The sequence below is a fragment of the Dysidea avara genome, chromosome 13 (genome assembly GCF_963678975.1).
Source record: "Dysidea avara chromosome 13, odDysAvar1.4, whole genome shotgun sequence".
Lineage (NCBI taxonomy): Eukaryota > Metazoa > Porifera > Demospongiae > Dictyoceratida > Dysideidae > Dysidea > Dysidea avara.
This window is the reverse complement of record NC_089284.1, coordinates 10,021,838-10,042,797: the sequence shown is the minus strand read 5'-3', so window position 1 is coordinate 10,042,797 and position 20,960 is coordinate 10,021,838. Positions and strand designations below refer to the sequence as shown.

The 20,960-nt window shown below is 39.4% G+C and overlaps 3 protein-coding genes and 1 long non-coding RNA gene across 4 annotated transcripts in view; 1 reads left to right on the top strand and 3 right to left on the bottom strand.

The window, feature by feature from the left end:
• Nucleotides 1-121: 121 nt before the first annotated feature.
• Nucleotides 122-1,474, bottom strand: LOC136242220 (TNF receptor-associated factor 4-like). Its single transcript, XM_066033641.1, has one exon. It carries the CDS (start codon nucleotides 1,472-1,474, stop codon nucleotides 122-124), a length of 1,353 nt encoding a protein of 450 aa, XP_065889713.1.
• Nucleotides 1,475-10,230: 8,756 nt separating this feature from the next.
• On the bottom strand, nucleotides 10,231-13,263 carry LOC136243364 (myeloid leukemia factor 1-like). The gene is made up of 6 exons (XM_066034882.1): nucleotides 13,105-13,263; nucleotides 12,948-13,056; nucleotides 12,808-12,894; nucleotides 12,614-12,745; nucleotides 11,165-11,324; nucleotides 10,231-10,893 (listed from the first exon to the last, which is right to left on the bottom strand). Exons 1-6 carry the CDS (start codon nucleotides 13,146-13,148, stop codon nucleotides 10,376-10,378), a joined length of 1,050 nt encoding a protein of 349 aa, XP_065890954.1. The 5' UTR covers nucleotides 13,149-13,263; the 3' UTR covers nucleotides 10,231-10,375.
• On the bottom strand, nucleotides 11,866-12,607 carry LOC136243366 (uncharacterized). The gene is made up of 2 exons (XR_010694859.1): nucleotides 12,358-12,607; nucleotides 11,866-12,294 (listed from the first exon to the last, which is right to left on the bottom strand). It is a non-coding gene; the product is annotated as an uncharacterized lncRNA (long non-coding RNA).
• Nucleotides 13,110-20,960, top strand: part of LOC136243363 (espin-like) — an 11,341-nt gene continuing 3,490 nt past the window's right edge. Inside the window, exons 1-5 of the mRNA XM_066034881.1 lie at nucleotides 13,110-13,885; nucleotides 13,966-14,152; nucleotides 14,260-14,335; nucleotides 14,404-14,510; nucleotides 16,210-16,371. Coding sequence (XP_065890953.1) covers nucleotides 13,392-13,885; nucleotides 13,966-14,152; nucleotides 14,260-14,335; nucleotides 14,404-14,510; nucleotides 16,210-16,371 — 1,026 coding nt within the window. The 5' untranslated portion in view covers nucleotides 13,110-13,391. The remainder of the gene's footprint in view (nucleotides 13,886-13,965; nucleotides 14,153-14,259; nucleotides 14,336-14,403; nucleotides 14,511-16,209; nucleotides 16,372-20,960) is intronic.

Here is a 20,960-nt window from a genome sequence, read left to right as displayed (position 1 = left end):
AACTGTGCCAATTGAAGTTATTAAATAAAAATTTACAAAGTTAAATTATAGAGGACAGACAATGTACCTCTGTTATAAAATGATTACACAGTACTCAATACACTTAGTATATAAGCACTTTCTATTTCTTCCTACTAATCGTAAACCAAATAATGAATGTGAGTTTATCACCGAGGAAATACCGACATGTTTGTGTTTCCTTCGAGAGATCACCATTAGAGATGAACTGTGCTAGACCCCAAGCACGCCCGCTGCATCTGGCTAAACTGACCCTGATTGATCTGGACCTCTTACGACGCTTCATCCGTCTACTAACACTATCTGGAGTGAAATTGTTGTATTCCACTGTCCTTGAGTAATCTTCAACACTATTTCTGAACTGGTTTTGCAGTGTAATAGTAAATTCTCCCCTCAGTGGCCAAGACAATTCACTATCATGTGGTCCTATAATATTACAGAGATAGACAGACAGGTGTGTACCTGTGCCATTGTCATGACCACCACAAACAACATTCAGTTTCATCCTATAGCCTCTTGGGTGTGTCTCAAACATGGCACTGTACCAGTCAGCATTGGTCTGTTTCAAACGTGTGTATGTTGGCATAACAACACGAACCTGTGGTCCATGATCTGTTGTCAGTTTAGCCACTATAGTCTCTAAAGCATTAAGTCTGATCTGCGTCTCAGACAGTCTGACTTCTGTCTCTGATAGCTTGGTCTCTGTCTCTGACAATTTGACCTCTGTTTCTGACAGCTTGATTTTAGTCATTCTAAGGTGAGCCTCCATCTTTACTTTTTCATGCCTTTTCCTCTTCCTACGCACCATCCTCTTACAACATCCCACACTATGATACTCACAGTTAACCTTCTCAAGAGGACACTCCTGCTTGTGTGCCATAATGCCATCATAAGGAATGTTCCTTGTGTTACACTTATTAGGACAAGGTCTCCACAGGTTGGGACAATAAAGCGTGTGTGTTCCTTCGATGTAATTTTTCTCCTCTGAAGTGTCACAATACTGACATTGAATCAGTCGACGTGAACAATCCTTCTCAATGTGACTGGTGATGTATCGTCGTTGCAACACTTCACCACAGTTATTGGGGCATTGCACATCCTCAAACTGGTCACGGCAAGTACTAACGTGTGTGCTAAGGTCATTCAGTTCACCTTCCCAAGTACAGTCTATGTTAGTACAGTAGACACGAAAACTTCTAATCTCACGGTCAGCCTGCTTGTTCTTGAACGCAGTGAAATTCCATCCACGACACACTGGACAAACACACTTAGTACTGTCTCCACAATGTGTAGCGACTGCTACCACACAGCTCCTACAGAAGTTGTGGCCACAACAAACGCTCATATGAGCATCTCTGCAAGGGAAGAGACAGATACTACAGACTAATCGATCCTCAGGTTCCTCAATGAACTCGTTTTCATAGCCACCAGTAGCACTGTGCTCCAGTGAGGCCATCCTGGGCCATTCAGCCACCCTGCTACTGGGGCTTGACTGGGGCAGAACACTACTCTTCACTCCAACTGTGTTTTCTTCTGGTGTCAGCTTTTCCTGGAGTGGACTACTCTTACGCTCCCTCCCCAGTATCTATGCTGTGTCTCGTGTAGGAAACTTTGTGACTAGCCTAGTGACTCGCTTTAAGTGGAATCTTTCGAGGAATCTTTGATTGTGGTATTCACGATAGCTTTCTAGCTACCGAGTTCTGCTGATATAAAACACTCTAATAGAACATGCAACCAGGCAACTCCCCTTAACTCTACCAGCACAGTGCACCTACGGATTCATGAGATTCTACCCCTGTAACCAGAGGCCACTGCATTCATTAACTACATCAGTTCAAAAGTTGTGCCGGGGGAGGCTGCCACTATGTCATCTTTTGAGTATTTGTATTTTAGTTAGGTGTCACGTATTTCTTGCTGGTGTATGGTGTATTATGTTGGTGTATAATTTTTTGGTATGTTGTTCTCAGAAATTCAGTATAGGCTGAGTAAACTTCCATTACAATTACATGTATGATATAACTAGCTACTGGACATGGCAAACAGAGTATGTTGGGGTACTAGAACTATAGTTACTTTAATTTTGTATTGTAACTAAATTACAGTATAACCTCATATAGGTCCACCTGCTATGGGACCCATGACACATTAGAAGTGGCTCTATTACTGAATGCGGCCATAACAAAGTAGCCTTATTTATCGAGGCTTTCAACTGGCTAGTTGCTGTAACAGCAATTTACCATTGGCACTATAATTCCAGTATTACTTGAGGAAAAATCGCTGGTAAAAACAAATAGGCCATACAGACAGCTCAGTTTTGGCAGCAAAATTGGGTACTTTGGAGCAGCAACTTTTGCAGTGATACCTTGTCTGTCTGCTCAGCTGGCCCCCTTTTTGAGAGAATATTATGTTAGTTTTACCAGTTGGTTCTGCAGTGTGTTGTGCCACTGGCCTGCCTAATGACAGAGGTGGCCCTATTAACAAAAATCCTATAATTATGATGAATCTGGACATTCTGGCACTATATATAAACTATAAACAAGGTGGCCTTAAATGCTTAAATGAGGTGCACATGGCCACTAAGTGAGGTTTCACTGTAGCTTACAATAGGTACATAGACAGTGTTGGGCAAGTTACTTTGTAAAAGTAACTAGTTACATATTACATATTACTTGCAACTGAACTATTTAGTTACAGTTACATATTACCCATAAAATAAAGTAACTGTAATAATTACATATTATATTAATTTGTGTCCACAGCCTTAAGCTGTCACGTGTGAAACTATCACCTTATCACGTGACATGATTACATTGTTGGACAATATGCAAATTTTGGTTATATAAAGTAAGAAGCTGATGAATAAGCTTCATTCAGTAGGCCTCGTTACTTCGTTGTGGCTAGGCGTTACTCAGAGGATAACTAACGAGATTAGTAACTTCGTTACTTGTAGTAATAATATTACGTAATATTAGACTCGTTACAGTAACTATATTACTTAGGTAACGCGTTACATTTGTAAGTAAAGTAGCTTGCGTTATATTACCTGTTTTTATATTTCGTTATATTACTTTGTTACCACAAAAGTAATAATATTACATAACCCGTTACATAAGTAACGCGTTACTCCCAACACTGTTAACATAGATGCAAGTAACCATGCAAATTTTGCACCGTATAGCTAGTTACTAGGGATGCCACGATAGTCGTGACATAAAGTTCCATGATACGATATGACATAGGCTTCTTTATGTCGTGACATAAATATCTCCTAATAATGCACACTTTTCCATTCATTTTGATTAAAAATTTTGATGCAATAAATATGAGAAAAATTGACAAATAAGTATGAGCAATTGTTGGCTGTTGATTTCATAATTAATATTGCTGATGTTTAAGTTGATATTTTTGCATGTTTGAATCAAAATAGCTATGCAGTTTCATAAGTAATAGCTTCAGTTGTGAAACTTTAAGATTTGCTTATGTCGTGACATAAACCTCTATGACATGTGACATAAAAATTTCTATGTCGTGGCATCCCTACTAGTTACGTGGTATAGTTTTACAACCAAATAGACACATTCTGTGTACTGTACTCCATAATTCAGGCTGTGTAGTGGATAGAATTTTAGCTTAAAAGATAATTACTTTGCTTGTAATATATTGGGGAAGTACAGAGATATAGTTCCACTATTTAGTAAAGCATATCTGAGTGGAATAATCATACAAACTGGCATGTTACACTGAAAAAAGTTAATAACACTGAAGCATATGAAAGTAAACTAGTATAACATATACCTACTAGTTACCTTTTATGAAAGTATATCCAAATCTGTACAGAAACTAAATACAAGGATTAATAAATCAACAGTTCAGTAATAGCTACACATTTAACAACAGTTGCAATGTAGTTGGGAGATCTAACAGTGTATCAGCATCCAGAGTAATCAGGAGTGGGGTCTTAATTTAATGATGGCAATGGTCATCTTGGATATGGCTTGAGGAGTGGTAGTGATGGTGTTGCTTTCTGTTGGCTTCTCATACAAATTTACAGTTTTATATTATATGTGATAGCGGCTCATAAGCTCCTGGTGATAGTGATGGATTACATAATAAGGAAATTAACTGTTGCCCCTAACAACCTGAACTTAATAATTCTTATTTGTAGGTGTGAATGTCCTAAATCAAGTTTTAAAAGGATAATAATTATATGTAAGTGATGAGACATGACTTAATATAATTTGTGACCAAATTTGACAAAACAAAGCTTCCACACACATCCGATTCTCTGACTTTAACCAACTGTAACTTGACTAGTCAGCAAGCTATTGACCTAAAATTTTCACACAATTCTTCCATAGTATGCTAAAATACCAGGGCAAAATTTGAAACTAATGGCATACTCCTACAATGAGTTATGGTGCTTCAAAGTTATAGAAGTGGATGTGTGTGGAAGTCTTGTTTCGTCAAATTCGGTCACATTTGTAGCTTTCCCATCATAGTATATGAGGGGTTACAGCCCCCTTATTGTTTGTACACTAAATGTCAAGCTGTGGCCACACAGTGAGACTCCTCCATTACTCTTTAGCTTGAACAACTACTATGTTACTTGCTACAAGGCACACCACCCTTTGCTGTAGATGACTGTTCAATTGGAATATTTTGTTAACACAAGTGTATGTTCTATTAGAGTAGTTAACAGAATTCAAATTATATCTGAGCAAATGCACTTGTCCAGCTACTGTATTGTTGTTATCTTAAGGCTCACAATCTACTATGTGATATACCATGTAGTGTGCTATGTGTAACTGTATGTCTTTATGAGCATGTTGGTGTCTATGTTTCTCATGTTACATGTCAAAGTACTGTGTTCTCCCTTATCGAGTCATCCATCATCATCTCCCACTCATGTCATATGGTGGAGACAGTCAAGTCCAGTTCTGGGGATTTGTGTCTTAAACACCTTGTACTCTTCCATACCATTTAATGTATTTATGTATTATTATGCTATTATAGTGTTCAGTTTCCTTAGCTGCTACAATCAGCTTGATCACACTACCTATTGCAATAATAAGCATCATGATGACTAGCAGCTCAGCTACTGCACACACAAGAAAGTTATACTTCCATTGTAGCTCAGCTCATGTGATTATCATTACAGCAAAGACGTGACCATCATTGTTTATAGAGTTTACAGACTTTTTATATATGTATAAGCATCATGACCAAGGTCACCAGAAATGCTTTTGTTACCCAATTTCAGTTAATATAGTACAAATTTACAAAATGGCATAATGTGCCCTCTATCAGAAAAGATTACACAATGCACTTGATATAATATGATGATCAACAGTTATTCTCAATTCCTCTGCAAGATTAGGTTAGTGTCTCCTTCAAGAGGAGAACTGTGGCAAACTCCAAGTATGTGCGCTGGCTACATTTGGCCAAACTGATCCAGGTAGTTCTGTACCCCTTACAGCACTTCATCCAGTCATGGGTTTTTCTCTCCTTTCTCCACCTTTTCAAATTATGACAATTTTAAACAGGTTGTAGGACCAGTTGCCCAACTTTAATAAATAGATCATTGTTCGGTATTATCATTGCATTAATAGTAAACTGCAAGGGCCAAGAGACATATACTACAGACAAAGGTTCCTCAACAAACTGTTCTCATATCACCAGTAGCATTGTGCTCCAGTGGGGCTATTCAGCCACCCAGCCAATGGGGCAGAGCACAAGATAATAGCTCCTAACTCACTCTGAAAAGCAACTAGAGTACAGTGTACTTTAAAGCTTGTATTGAAACTGTAGTATCTGGACACGTGCACGCACTATGATGTAATACATTATGCTGTAATGTATGTGTGCATGTACATATGTAGTTGTAGAGCCTCTGTGTGCTTTAGTTGTTATTGTAGTTGCTAGATTGTAGTGTGTTGTAGTGCTATTATTATTGATTCTAATGATCTAATAATCCCGACACTACATTGGCGACGAGAATGGCTACAGCTCCACCGATTAATACTTTTGATTCACGTACGGATGATTGGAATTCGTGGAGCAGACGCTTCGAACAGTGGCTCACACTTAGTCCCTACGCTACGGGTGAAGGCTCTGAGGCCAAGCAACGTGCAGCCCTCTGCACATATATTGACTCCTCTACTTTCAAACTACTCTGCAGTTTGTGTGCCCCTAAGAAGCCAGAAGAACTCACGTTTGCTCAGTTGAAGGCTAAGCTCGACGGACAATACGGCACCAAAAAGTTAGTCTTGGCTGAACGCTATCGGTTCTACAACTACAAGCAACAAGAAGGGCAGTCGCTGGTAAATTACATTGCTGAACTACGGCGTCTGGCAGCCACTTGTGATTGGACAGAAGTCCAATTGGCCGACAACATCCACGATAAGTTCGTGATGGGCCTGCGAAATGAACGCTTACTCCAGCAATTGTTGGCTCAAGATCACAAGAAGCCACTAGAAGAGTTGTTAGAGCTAGCTCGCACCTTTGAAGCGGCCGAGCATGAATCGCTCAAACGTGCCGACAACGACAAGAAGGAGACGGACGCCGGCACAGTGGCAGCAACCGGGAAGCAACCACGGACCGTTAAACCCCAGAACTCTCTTCGTACTAAGAGCCAGCGAACTGCTAATACTAAGGGTCCAAGCTCTCAGCCGCCAACCTCCAAGCCATGTGCCAGTTGTGGAGGAGCACACTTAAGAAGCACCTGCCGTTTTCGCAATGTTACATGTAGACACTGTGGTAAGATTGGCCATATTGCCAAAGTGTGCCGCTCCACAGCAGCAGTACAAGAAATAATACCAGAACAGTCACTGGACTCAGCAGTCATTACCGTTAACAAAACAGCCGATAGTGATGACAAACATATTCCCCCAGTGTTTCAAACTGTTTACTTACCAGAACTGGATAAACGTCTTCGTCTAGTAATAGACACTGCTTCTCCACTCACGTTCATTAACACAAAAACCTGGGCAGACCTTCATCAACCCAAACTGGAGGCTACATCAAAAGTGCTTGGAGCTTTTGAGGGTCAACCTATCCACCCTATTGGATATTTTCAGACAACAGTTCAACGCCAAGATGACCCTACCATATCCTCACTGCTGAAAATCTATGTCACTCAATGTGGCATTAATCTAATTGGCAGGGATGGACAAGTTAAACTTAACATCACTATTCACCCTGAGCAATTTGTCACAGCAGTTACCACACCCAGTACCACTTTACAGGAAATTATCACAATGAATGAAGCCCTGTTCAAACCACAACTTGGATGTTGTACCACATTTAATGCTACTTTAACTCTCCGTGAAGGCACTCTGCCTAAATATTGCAAAGTGAGAAAACTACCTTTTGCTCTAAAACCAGTTGTAGGAGCAGAGTTGGACAGACTAGAAAAACAACAAGTGTTAGAGAAAGTCTCTCACTCAGACTGGGCTACCCCCCTTGTGGTTGTCAGGAAGCCAGGTGGCAAAGTTAGATTATGTGGTGACTTCAAAGTCACCCTAAATCCAGCCCTGAAGAATGATGTCTACCCATTCCCACTTCCAGAGGAACTCTTTCAAAAACTGAATGGTGGGCACAAGTTTTCTAAATTAGACCTGGCTGAAGCTTATCTGCAGGTACCATTGGAGGAGGCATCATCAGAACTGACAGTTATCAATACTCACCAAGGCTTATACAGATACAAACGCCTTCCCTTTGGTCTCAGTTGTGCACCTGCCCTGTTCCAGAAACTAATTGAGCAACTTGTGGGTGACATACCAGGTGTGGCTTGCTATTTGGATGACATAGTAGTGACAGGATGCTCTGAACAGGATCATCTGAGCCACCTTAGGCTAGTAATGGAGAAGTTGAACACTGCTGGTCTCCGCCTGAAACTAGAGAAGTGTCATTTCTTTCAAGAGAGTGTAATTTACTTGGGCCATGTCTTAGACAAAGCAGGAATTCAACCACACCCAGATAAGATCAAAGCAATTACTGCCATGCCATGTCCACAGAACCAAGGAGAACTCCGATCTTTTCTAGGCATGGTGAACTACTATGATCGATTCATACCAGGGTTAGCAACCAATTGTGCTTGTCTTAATGATCTTTTACAGAAACACAAAAAGTGGCAGTGGTCCAGTGAGCATACCAAGGCAATGGAATCAATTAAGAAATTGTTGACATCAGCTGATGCACTGGCACATTACGACCCATCACTACCTCTCAGTCTTGCATGTGATGCCAGCCCAGTGGGCATAGGAGCAGTGATTTTTCATACTTACCCTGATGGTAAAGAGAAGCCTGTGGCATATGCGTCACGTAAACTGACATCGGCTGAACAAAACTATGCACAAATCCAAAAGGAAGCCTTGGGAATAGTATTTGGAGTCCAGAAGTTCAGACAGTACTTGCTCGGTCGTAAGTTCCAATTGATTACCAATCATAAACCACTTGTCACTATTTTTCATCCTCAGAAAGGTATCCCAGAGATGACAGCCAGCCGTTTACAGAGATGGGCCATTATCCTCTCAGCCTATGACTACGAAGTTAGGTACCAACCATCTGCCCAGCATGGCAATGCTGATGGGTTATCTCGCCTGCCATTACAAGAGGTACAGCCTCCACAAGATGACGAAGCAGAAATTGTTTGTGCTCTGGAAGAACAACAGTTTCAGGCACTTCCAATTCGTGAGACTGATGTTAAGGCAGCCACAGCGAGGGACCCAGTGCTATCACAAGTCTACAGTTTTTGTGCTAGAGGATGGCCAACCACTTCACACTCTTTGGACAAGAAGCTAATTCCATTCTTCAACAAACGTTTACAGCTCACAACTCACAATGGTTGTCTACTTTGGGGCCTTCGAGTGGTAATTCCTTCACGATATCAGAGGTCAATCCTAGAATTGTTACATGAGGGCCATCCAGGGATGTCTAGAATGAAGTCACTTGCTCGACTACATGTTTGGTGGCCATCCTTGGACACTGATATTGAGTCCCATGTCAAGTCTTGTGTGAATTGTGCTGAGACAGCTAAAGAGTACCATTACATCAATGGGATTTTCCAGCCAAACCATGGCAACGTCTACAGATTGATTTTGCGGGGCCATATAGAAACAAGATGTGGATGTTACTGATTGACGCTTACAGTAAGTGGCCAGAAGTACATGTGATGGAATCCACTACGACAGAAACTGTTACCAAACACTTACAGCAGATCTTTGCCACACATGGAATTCCTCACCAGATTGTGTCAGATAATGGTCCCCAGTTCACGGCAGACAAATTTAAGCAGTTTTGTTTGTCTCGTGGAATTCACCACACAACGACAGCTCCATATCACCCCCGCTCGAATGGCGAGGCTGAAAGACTGGTACAGACTTTTAAACAGAGTGTAGATAAGGCAAATCCGCAAACCACTTCAGAACTGCTGGATTGTGTGACCAACTTCTTAGCTTACTACAGAGCCACCCCACATTCTGTGACAGATCAAACTCCTTCTGAAATGTTAAATAACAGACGGATGCGTACAAGGTTGGATTTGTTACACCCATGCCAGTTGAAGGTTCAGAAATCTCTAGAACTTCAGAAGCAGTCATATGATGCCCATACTCATCCTAGACACTTCCTGATTGGTGATCCAGTGTGGGTTCGTAATTTCAGACCTGGCAAACGGTGGCTCCCAGGCACTGTCAAAGATAGGAGGGGGAAAGTAATGTATAAAGTTTTGATTGATGGCCAAACAGCAGTTCACTGCCGTCATGCAAATCAACTTCGTACACGACTTGTTTCTTTACCTACAAATGACAGTTCCATATCATCTGACATTCCTAATCATACCTCCCCGACACAGAACAGTGATAATCCTCCTGTGTTGAGACGCTCTTCAAGAATTCGAAAGATCAGAAGGCCATGGAGTCCTTCAAACTAAGAGGGAGGAACTGTAGTATCTGGACACGTGCACGCACTATGATGTAATACATTATGCTGTAATGTATGTGTGCATGTACATATGTAGTTGTAGAGCCTCTGTGTGCTTTAGTTGTTATTGTAGTGCTATTATTATTGATTCTAATGATCTAATAATCCCGACACTACAGAAACCAAAAGGTGGACCTTTAATGGTATCCCTGTATAAAACACTCTAAAAAAGAACATACCACAGGCTACTTCACTTAACAGTTTAGGGTACCCTTATAACCAGACACAGCATCCATTACAACTACGTGCATATGTAATTATGTATCATAGTGCAAGTATTTATAAGCACGTGATTAGCAGTTAACACATTAAACATGCATTAGGGAGATTCAAGAATCAGTTAAGGTGAGTTAGCAGTGCATCAGCATCAAGAGGATTACATCAGAGTGGATGGTTTCTTAGTTGAATGGTGATGATGGCGGTGGTGGTCATCTCGTGTGTGCCTTGGGGAGTGGTAGTGATGGTGCTGCTTCCGCGTTGGCTTCTCATCTACATCTGGAAAGTTTACAGTTTTATGTTTGCTGCTCCTGTGGCCGACCGCTGGAGCTTTAGGTCTACTGTGATGGCCATAGTGATCATGATCTACTTCTGGTTCAATTGTTCTTTCATGATGATGTGGTGCAGTCTCGTCATGATAAAGAGGTCTGGTCCTTGCTGAGTTATCATGTACCATAAAATCATTGTTAAGTTCGAGATGGTCCCTGTGATGATGTCGCTTCTCTTTCTTTCTCTCCTTAGCGGAATCATCGTAATCATGACTGTGGTATGGCTGGGATGATATGGCCATCCTCTGAGATGGTAACCTCTTCTTGCCACCTGTGAACATGTCACCACTCCTGAATGAATGAGAATGGATCCTGTTATCCCATTCTCTTTCAAATGTGTCAGATTCATCTGTACCATAAAAAGCATTAGTTAATATTAAACACAGTTGGCAATATAGTAACAAGGTCACAGTTCACTGGAGTTGTGTTGTATGACTTTATAATGTCACCACTAATTATCAACATGTCTCTAGAGGCCATACTTTCTACCCTAACATTATCAACCCTTAGACATTGAAAGTAAAGGCTATTACATTAGGATGTGACGTATACCCCATAAAAATATTTGGCAGTACCACCAGTGTTTTTCTATATAGCATGCATGTGCACACACACAGTACCTTCATCTATGTTAACAAAATCATGGGTCTCCATTTCTTCGTTATCCTTGGAGTTGTAGCTTTTCCCAATAGTATGTGACTTGTCCCCAATCTGGTGACCAACAGACATCTTCTGTACACCACTGACTGAATCCTGTACCTGTCGCCTTGTTTCTTTGATCTGTCACACAACACATGCACATCATCACCATTAATGTGCAGACACCATAGACCATTGATCCATGTACACCAGCATAAAGAAGTCATATTAAACCACACTATCGTTAGTGAATACAATACCACGAGTCATACATAAGATGTAGTGAGGGAGAGTATCCTACTTCAGTATCACACAGTACAATAGTACTACGCATATTAGGAATCATAAAGGTTTGGGCTTAAATACATGTATCACACCTCAATACCACTTTCATGATGCCTTGGCAGTATTGGTTAGAAGCCCAAAAGTGACCCGAAACACTCTCAATAGTTAATTGTTCAGTGGAATTTTCTTTCCTGACTGCCTGACTGATGCCTTGAGACAAGGACAACTCAATAATGGCTAAGGCTAAAAGCTTGAATTTTTTACTGAAAGGTGCCTTTTGGCGTACCACCATATGGTCAATGCATGCTTCATGGATTTACCCGTGTCATCCTTTGTGTGGACAATTAATCCTAAGCCATGGGTATAGGGAATAAATGTCCACTACTATATATGGAGGTGTAGGCAACCTCCCTTGTTTCCCTACCTTTTATTTCTTTGATCCTAACCAAATTTAAAATTTCTAGTACTTGTAGCCTGTACAAGTGACTAGAATCCTTATCCCAAATGACGTCTGGATTGAAAATGGATGTTCTATTTGAGGGGACTCCAACATATTTAATCGTGAGTTCTAATGGAGCTTCATAAGAAATCAAATGAAGATTTAATCCTGGAAGATCGACCTAAACTAACACGTATGATTATAAAATCTATTGTCTAACACCAGGTTAGAATCTTCAGCTGGCTTTCCAAGAATCCTATTGTTTATTTATTGTGAAAACTAAACCTGATAGTTTTGACTCGATATCTTGTTTGTTAGTTGCTGTACCAATCTTCAAAAGATCGATCGCCATTGGTAACAATGTAAGAGTCACCCAAATAGAAAATTCTTGTGACATCATTTGGAATAAGGCATACGTGAAGTATGGTCACTATAGGGATTGCATCATACCTTCACAGGCTATACTGAAGTAGAATTTCCCACTACAATCTTTTGATAGATATCAAATGCATTATTTTGGTACAGTCAGAACATCTCTTAACACATTATAGCATTAACACTGGATGTGTACATGAACAATTATGTACTGCAAATTAGTTACACAGAATTATTAGTTGCCACATAACCATTTAACAAACACATCCCATGGAATATTAAATTTAGCTAATCAAATTTCCAAATGTTGATCCCACAATACAACACTTACCCCTCCTGGTCCGGTGCTAGTTGACTTAGAGGCACGATACACTTGTGGCTGACTACCAGCACCTCCACTAGAGTAGCTCATTACAGTACTGGATGAGAATGTGTGTGCATTAGGATCATTTGCCATCTGGCCCTGTAACAACAGTGTTGATTGTATTACAGTGAGGTGACAATACCGCCATTTGCTGTACTTACAAATTGTGCAAACATGGAGTCAAATGGACTTCTTCCACTAAATGGCCACATCATATCATTTCGTTGTGCCAGAGCGTGGCTGTTGTCCTTTACGAGACGAATTTAGTGAAGAGAGTGTGATAAGCGCATAAACGACTTACAGCATACGTTTCTGGCCCAGTCAGGGCTGTCCTGGTGCCACCGAACATCCCGAAAGGTTCCATGTTAAAGGTTGGTCCAAAAGACGGCCGCGTTCGAAGTGATGTATCCCTGAAATAAATAAATAAATTTACTAAATTTTAAACGATAGAGTCTTACTCGAAGAAAGGATCGTTGTCAAAGCTTCCCAGTAGTCCGAACATGATTACAACCGAAATTAAAACGCTACTCACTTCAGAAAGACCACACTCGAAATGGGAGAATCAACTGGTGACGTTGTTAGGGAATTTCGGAGAATGTTCCCGACCTTTACGCGCCGCGCGCTAAGCCCGATGTCAAAGTTCACACGACAAATTAAGCATTTTTACGTATTTCCTCGGATGATTTGTTGACACGCCCGGTATTCTAATTAAGCCTCAGCAGGCGTGGCTCACAAAACGCTAGCGATGGAGCAAATAGGGCCACACCAAGTGTTAGGGGCGTCTAGTAAAGGAGACCTAAGTACGTTAAAGAAGTCGTTAAAAGCAGTAAACTTAGACAAAATCACGGACAAATACGGAGCAACTCCTATCCACTACTCGGCAAGAAGTGGTAAAATCGAGTGTCTACAATGGTTAATACAAGAAGCAGGGATTAGCGGTACTAAATCAGCAAATAACGGAGCTACTCCAGTACACGACGCAGCCGCTACAGGTCAACTCGAGTGTCTACAATGGCTAATCCAACACGGAGGCTGTGTAGGAAATGTCAGCGATAAAAGTGGCGCATCACCACTTCATTTGGCGGCGAGATTTGGCCACCTGAGTGTCACCGTATGGTTAGTTGAGTCACGGATATGTGATCCGCTTGGTAAGGCTCAGAATGGAGTCACTCCAGTGCACCTAGCTGCTGCTAAAGGGAGTTTGCAGTGTTTGAAATGGCTCACACAATTTAGTCCTAGGTAGGTCAATACAGCTGTACCTCAATAACTAGGTAAACAGCTGAAGTTAAAGTATTCACACACTTTTCTCTTGTGTATAGCACGGTCAACAAACGTGCAAATAATGGCACAACACCGTCCTATTTTGCATCCCAGGAAGGCAGATTGGACTGCCTCCAATTTCTCGTAACTCAAGCTGATGCTAACCCTCGACTACGAGCTAATGATGGGATGGCTCCTGTCCACGCTGCCGCACAGATGGGACAACTAGACTGTTTAGCATGGCTGGTAAGCAGTATACATATCTGTAATCAGTTTTAACCTAAGTGATCCATTCCTCAAATAATGTCAACATGAACATGTCATTGATAGACACTGGTCACTCTCATACACAGGTTGAAAAGTGTGGTATATCTCCAATGGAGCGAGATAATGATGGAGCAACTCCAGTACATTTTGCAGCTGCAAGAGGTATGCACTTTAGTTGCCAACTAATTGTTAATAAATTCCTGTGATGAGAATACATTTTGTTATGTTAGGTCACACACTAGTGTTAAAATGGCTACTGTCTCATGGAGCAAAAATAGAAAAAGATGACCTTGGAGGAACTCCACTTCATGATGCTGCAGAACATGGCCAATTAGAAGTTAGTTCAAGCAAATGATAAAACAACCAATAGAAATTATGAAGGTCCTCAATGGTACACACAATGTTAGTTGCCACCCTTCAGAATTACAGCCATGCAAGTGTACCATATATAATTTTTATGTATAACTGAAACTTTAAGGATTCAGGAGTGGATTTAGTAGCGATATAATTATTATACCTGATACATGTCAGTAGGATACAGTGATCCAGCACAATTCTTCTTCACATGGTTCATTCCCACAGTTATTATAGCATTAGATTTGTAACCAAATACTAAGCCGTGGAACCAGTTTGTATTTTACTACTGCATGTGGTGTTAATATTTTGTGGTTGAACTGAAAGTATACCACAAGAAGTTGCTTACTTATGAATAAGTTTCTATACATGGTTCAGCTGTTTAGTAGCTGGGGTGCTTGAAAATTGCCATAATCTGAGACAATACATTAAGTTTCTATCTATGGATTCAGTCATAAGTGGCACTGCAAGGTATACCTTGCAGCTCTTATGCTTCTTGATTAAGTCAGAATGTAGCTACTGCAGATGGAATACAATTTCAAACTTCAGCTGACAAATTATTCTTTTAAAAATCTATGTTAGCATAATGATTTTCAAGTCAAAGACTAAAATTTGATAATATTGTATAGAGTGGTACGTGCTCTTCCTGGCCATACTGTGGTGAAATATCCTAATAAAGCAATCATGTGCTGATTCATTGATAAGACCTTCTAGTGCTTTTGCTAACAGATAAATTCGTGACTCAATAAACAAGCCACACTTTAATTAAAAACCTTTTTAAAAAATTTATTATCAATATTTGTCAATGACGGGTCAAGGAAAAACTAGTTGTATGTTGTGACCATGTTACTTGTCAGTGTAAAAGATTGTTGTTGCTACTGCACGTAAAATAAGAAACACATGTTTGCAGTGTTAAAATTAATGCCTCCAATATTCTGTGTGCTGTGGCTCCCATTTGCCTTTTAACATTACCATAATGACTATGTCCCTATGTAGTACAACTTGTGAAGTAGGGCTGAAACAGATTATCTGTATTATCGAGATATCCGGATAATATGCGGATATCAATTTGAAACCAATTTTTCCTTGATACATACTTCCACAATTATCATTTTTGCACATAATATGTTTGGTACCGGTAAAGCAACATGTTCGATATGCAATGTTTTTATAGCAAGTGACGATGTCACTATGCTTAGAATATCCGGAAAGATTCATTTAGGATATCCAGATAGTAAAATTGATAGCTGTTTCAGCCCTAATGTAAAGCACTACATAATCTTTCAATAAAAATACATTGCTGTAGCGTATTTCACTAAGTGCATAGCTCAGCATAATCCAACAACTATGTCAATAATAATATATTGTAGAGCTGGGCAATATACTGGTACATATCATAAGGAAAAGTTGTTTTACTGATACTGTTAGTGTACCGGATGAGTTTAGAAAATACCACGTAGATAACAACTGATTCACTATAGAAAACCTATATAAATAATATTTTAGCGTGACCTTCTATCACACTTTCCAAAGAAAGGCAATTTGATTTTGATATTCATTACTTTTTTAAACCACAATCCAACTGTGGTATGTATTTGTACCATGATATAATAACATACCAGCTTTGACAAATCTCATACTGCCCAGCTCTATAGTAGCTGTGATGTTGTTCATCTTTGTAGTCACTAGAAGTACTGCTGGATTATGGGGTCAGCCCTCATGTTACTGATGCCGATGGGTTACGACCAGTAGACCTAGCTGAAGAGTGTGGTCACAAACAATGTGTTGAACTGTTAGTGAAGTATGAGAAACTGCTCCCTCCAATACAGACGATGGTTGATCAGGTATGGATGGACACTTGTTGTTTGAAACTGCTTTGTCCTTTATTAGTATACCAAGCCGGTGAGGGGGAGGTAGGTAAAGGGACCACTAGCCCCCTATTACGGATTGAAAAATAGTCATTTGGTCAAAATACCCACCAAATTGATCTCAGGAAGCTAGAATTTCAAAATATTTAGAAAAAGGATGGTTGATGTCCCCAGATTTCTCTAGAGCATGCTATATATTCTGTGTAATTTAAGCATAATAACTATCAAGTATTGTGCCAGCACAACATGGAGCAATTTTCAAGATTTTTAGTTGAAATGTGCAATGCAGGTGAAGCAAGTAAAAACACTACATGTTATTGCTAAAATTCATGTTATAATAACCACACAAAAACAACCAAGCTGTGAAAAAATGGTACAGCCTTTAAAAGCCTGGGTGAAAAAAGTTGTGAAATCAAAGGTGGCGGCCAAGAAATAGTTGCAACGATGTTAATGCTAATAAATTTTAACAATGCACACAGCCATTATTAAAAATTTTTAGCATTAACATCATTGCAGCCATTTCTTGGCCGCCACCACAACTTTTTTCACCCAGGCTTTTTAAGGCTGCACCATTTTTTCACAGTTTGGCTGTTTTCGTGTAGATTTCACTTCTTTTTGTACTTTATAAGGCCCCAAAACCAGCCTATGGCTAACTTTGAGGTTTGTTTTTACTCACATTTCTTCTTTTCTATGTAAATACAATGATGATTATTGAAGACAGACTTATAAATGTATTTCATTACATGATTTAATTCAATATTTGAAAATATTATTGTAATACTCTAATGGAATGCACATTTTTTTTGAGGACTTCTAATAGAACATACACAGAATGTTTGGTAGATCTATGAAATATGAAATTACAAACTTTGATTATAAGCAGATTTGAACTAGAAATTTCATTTATCAAGTAGAAATTAAGTAAGGTGATCAGCCAAGGTAGCAGCGGTTCAGTTGTTAAGGATGCAGGTGTTAGGTATGGAGGTCCCTGGTTTGAACTGTGGTAAGTTTTTTTTCGACATTTTTTGCACACCTTTTTTACCCTGTGGTGACTGCTCTATTAGAGTATCTCGGTCCAGGGATTTTACACTTCCTTGGTTTTTGCTTTATAACTTTGTCGCTGTAACTCTATTGCTATTCAAACTATCAAAAGGCACTGCTGCAATGATCAGCCTATCTACACACCAATTTTCAAGTTATTTCTATGCTTGGTTTACCCTGTAGTGACAAAAGTTTGATCTTTTTTATGTGAATAAACGTTCATAACTCCTTGAATATTCCTCACATTCGCAACAAACTTGGTACGTGAATCCACCGTTACACGTTCTTCATTTGTGCTAAAGATCAAGGCAATCGAGTTACAAGTTTGCATTTTATAGCAATTTTTGCAAAATGTGCGAAAAGAAATCAAAGCCTCCCCGTATTGCATAAGAAAAAAACGAAGAAATTCAAACGAAACTTTGAATGCCCATATCTCGCAAATGTCTGTTGCGAATTTAATCAAATTTGCTGAGTGGTGTACCCTACCTGGGGGACAGCTATAATGCAAAAATGGTGTGCTTTTGAGAAGGGGTCATGGAGCTATGCACGCATGAAAAAGCTGTTTTCTTTCTTCCTGTCAATATACTCACGGTGTGGTCTCCAGCTTTCTTGGCCGCACAACACACTACCGTGTGTCTTGATCACTATTACTGATTATTTACACTTGACAGAAATGAGATCAAAATGCTCTAATAGAGCAGTCACTTACTCTAATACAACAATCAAAAAATCTTGATACACTCTAATAAAACAATCAGATCCTGAGATTCTGAAAGCATATATTTTTGAGCACATATACAATAATTTGAGATAGCTCAGTATAATATTAAAGGTAGTAAGTCACACCATAGATACTATGCCCATAATGGATTGGAAACACATATGGTTATGGGCTAGACATGGTCATGTGATGACATTTACAGGGTACAAGCAGCAATACATTTTTGTCGAATTCACCTAATGTTTTCTAGGAAATGGATATCTTGTCCACTTTATTGATACAAGTACACAAAAAAAATTGGAATTTTCAACTAGAGTAGGGACCATAGTACATCGATAAAAAGTACTGAAACAAGCTGGAGTAGTGCATGATATTAAGTCACACAGTAAAAAAACAATAACAAGTGTTATATCCCTACTGTGCTACAAGTACTTTTTATCAATGTGCTATGGTCCCTGCCCTAGTTGAAAATTCCAATTTTTTGTGTACTTGTTTGTTTACTTTTTAAAAATAAAATTGTTATGATTGGTGAACCCATGCATACCACATCAAAAGAAAGAAAGAAATGTCACTGCTCGTCCCAGCTATCAATTTTTGTCTGAAAAGTGGAGTATCCATTATGCCTCGTTGTCAGCTATCAACCCATTACACAGCATTACGAATCAAGAACTGTTTGAAAAACACTTCTGCAATAAAAGTAGCCGCTATGAACAATACAGACGATTTCTGTTACAAATGGAAGCCATCGTGCTACACAACAAATTGACACCTTTCGCTGTCAGCAAAGATGAATGGGACACAAAGGAGGACACTGGGAAGTCCATGAAGAATGCATTCTTTGTACTGCGGTATGCCAAAAGGCAGGTGTCGGGCTGAAGCGACATCGAACAGTGAAAAAATCAAGCCCATAGCCTTAGCTGTTATCAAGTTACACTTGTCTGAAGGCATCAGTCAGTTACTCAGTCAGTAGAAAATTCCAATTTTGTAAAAATATTTCATAGCAACTTGTGAAAGCATATCGGGTCGATCTAAAGGCTTATTTGGGTTTATTTTTTACCTAACCAATATTGCTTCATCATCATCAGGAAGAAGTGAGGCTGGTTTTGGGTGATTTTTTTCTGGGCCATGCCCACACCTTTGTGGTCCCTACTATACAGTACTATCATACTGTATGATTACATTTGGACTCCTGGAGGTATGAACATTTTGTGAGTATAGGATATAACACTAGACCCCTAGACTCATTTTTATAAAGTGTGACTCGAAAGCCCCCACAAAAGCTTCTGTCATGTAACCATACTTTCACTTCACCTATTTAAAACTATTTGCTGACCTAAAACTATTCCTGTGCACTCATTACGATGTGGGAAACTGTTTATCATGTCAGCTTTGTATGTAATACCATCCTCTGTACACCAAATCTCCCACACTAGTTTTTAAATGCAAACTCCACTTGCTCTCCTTTACACCTTCAGTTATCTTTCATTCACAGTCCAATAAGTAGCTGAATCCTTTGGCAATAATTTAACATTTTATAAACTCTCTAAAGCAGTCTCAACATTAGAAATAAATTTTCACACCTGGTAACATATCTATAAATCACATGACCGTGTTGAGCCAGCAACCATAAAAAATATACTGCGTTTCCAATCCATCATGTGTCTAGTATCTATCATCACACATGGAACCTCTGTAGCTAGTATTAGGCTTGAGCTAATCTTTGAGAATAACCCAGCCCAAGGCACTTTAATTTTTTTTCTACCACTGCACCAGTGCTGCAAAAGAATGGAGCTAGCTAGTAGAGCCACATCCACATAGATAGAAATTTATTAGACTACTATCACCTGTATATAGTGTAGTCAAATGTAAAACATGGACATCTTGTGATAGAACTAAGTGTTGGCGTGAGTGTGTATCAGTTATAAATGGCTACTCAATCAGCCCACCATCATTGTGTAAGCCATTAGAATAACTTCGTACAGTATGTGTCTTTTTGTTTGGAGAACTGAGCATGCACACCACAAATTTGAGGTGCACGTCACAAAAATTCAATTTAAATATCAGCTGTTGTGAAAGCAATTTCGTAAAAGAGGTTTCCGTAGAAATCTCTAAACATAAAAATTTCATTCAGTGCCAAATATTAGGAATTTTTCACAAAAATAAAGCGAACCATGATGACAGATAGTAGTACATAATGTTCACATTCAGTGGAAGATTATCAGACATGACATCACAGAATTGACACTTATACCGCTAACCCAACCTATCAAATTTAATAACCTAATACGACTGTATAATATTTCTGGGGTTTCACACATGACTTAGCTACCATATAACAACACAATATTGGTGAAACTAATATTTTATGATTTGCAGTTGGCAAGATTTTAATTTGGCAAAATGCTCTCACTGAAAAATTGGTGATGCACCATTGCACGCGAGGTTGTACATAGTGTAAGCTGACAGAAGGATACTGCAGGGTAGATTTCATGATTGAAACTGCCGCTTTATAGAATATCCGGGTCCTGTTTTTCGTGAGCCATGCCCACCTATCAGGATTATCTGTTCACAATTGCTGTGGCATAGTTGGGTATGTTGTATTATACTGTATAACAACAAAATTTAGCTAATTTGGTGAATTGGTGATTCGTCACCAAACTGCCAAAATTTAATTTAATATTCGTCAATATTATTGTTGTTGAGGTAGGTTTCAAGTGTGGCTTCGTGGATACTACCTATTATAATAAATTAGTGTGTCTCCACACATGTAAATTGTGCCTGCTGTAAGACTAGACTAGAACTT

Coding starts and splice junctions, on each gene's coding strand:
- LOC136243364 (XM_066034882.1), bottom strand. CDS start 13,148: ATGTTCGGACTACTGGGAAGCTTTGACAACGATCCTTTCTTCGA. Junction 13,057..13,104: donor GACAACGATCCTTTCTTCGA/GTAAGACTCTAT, acceptor TATTTATTTCAG/GGATACATCACTTCGAACGC. Junction 10,894..11,164: donor TTTTGTTAACATAGATGAAG/GTACTGTGTGTG, acceptor TTTATGGTACAG/ATGAATCTGACACATTTGAA.
- LOC136242220 (XM_066033641.1), bottom strand. CDS start 1,474: ATGGCCTCACTGGAGCACAGTGCTACTGGTGGCTATGAAAACGAGTTC.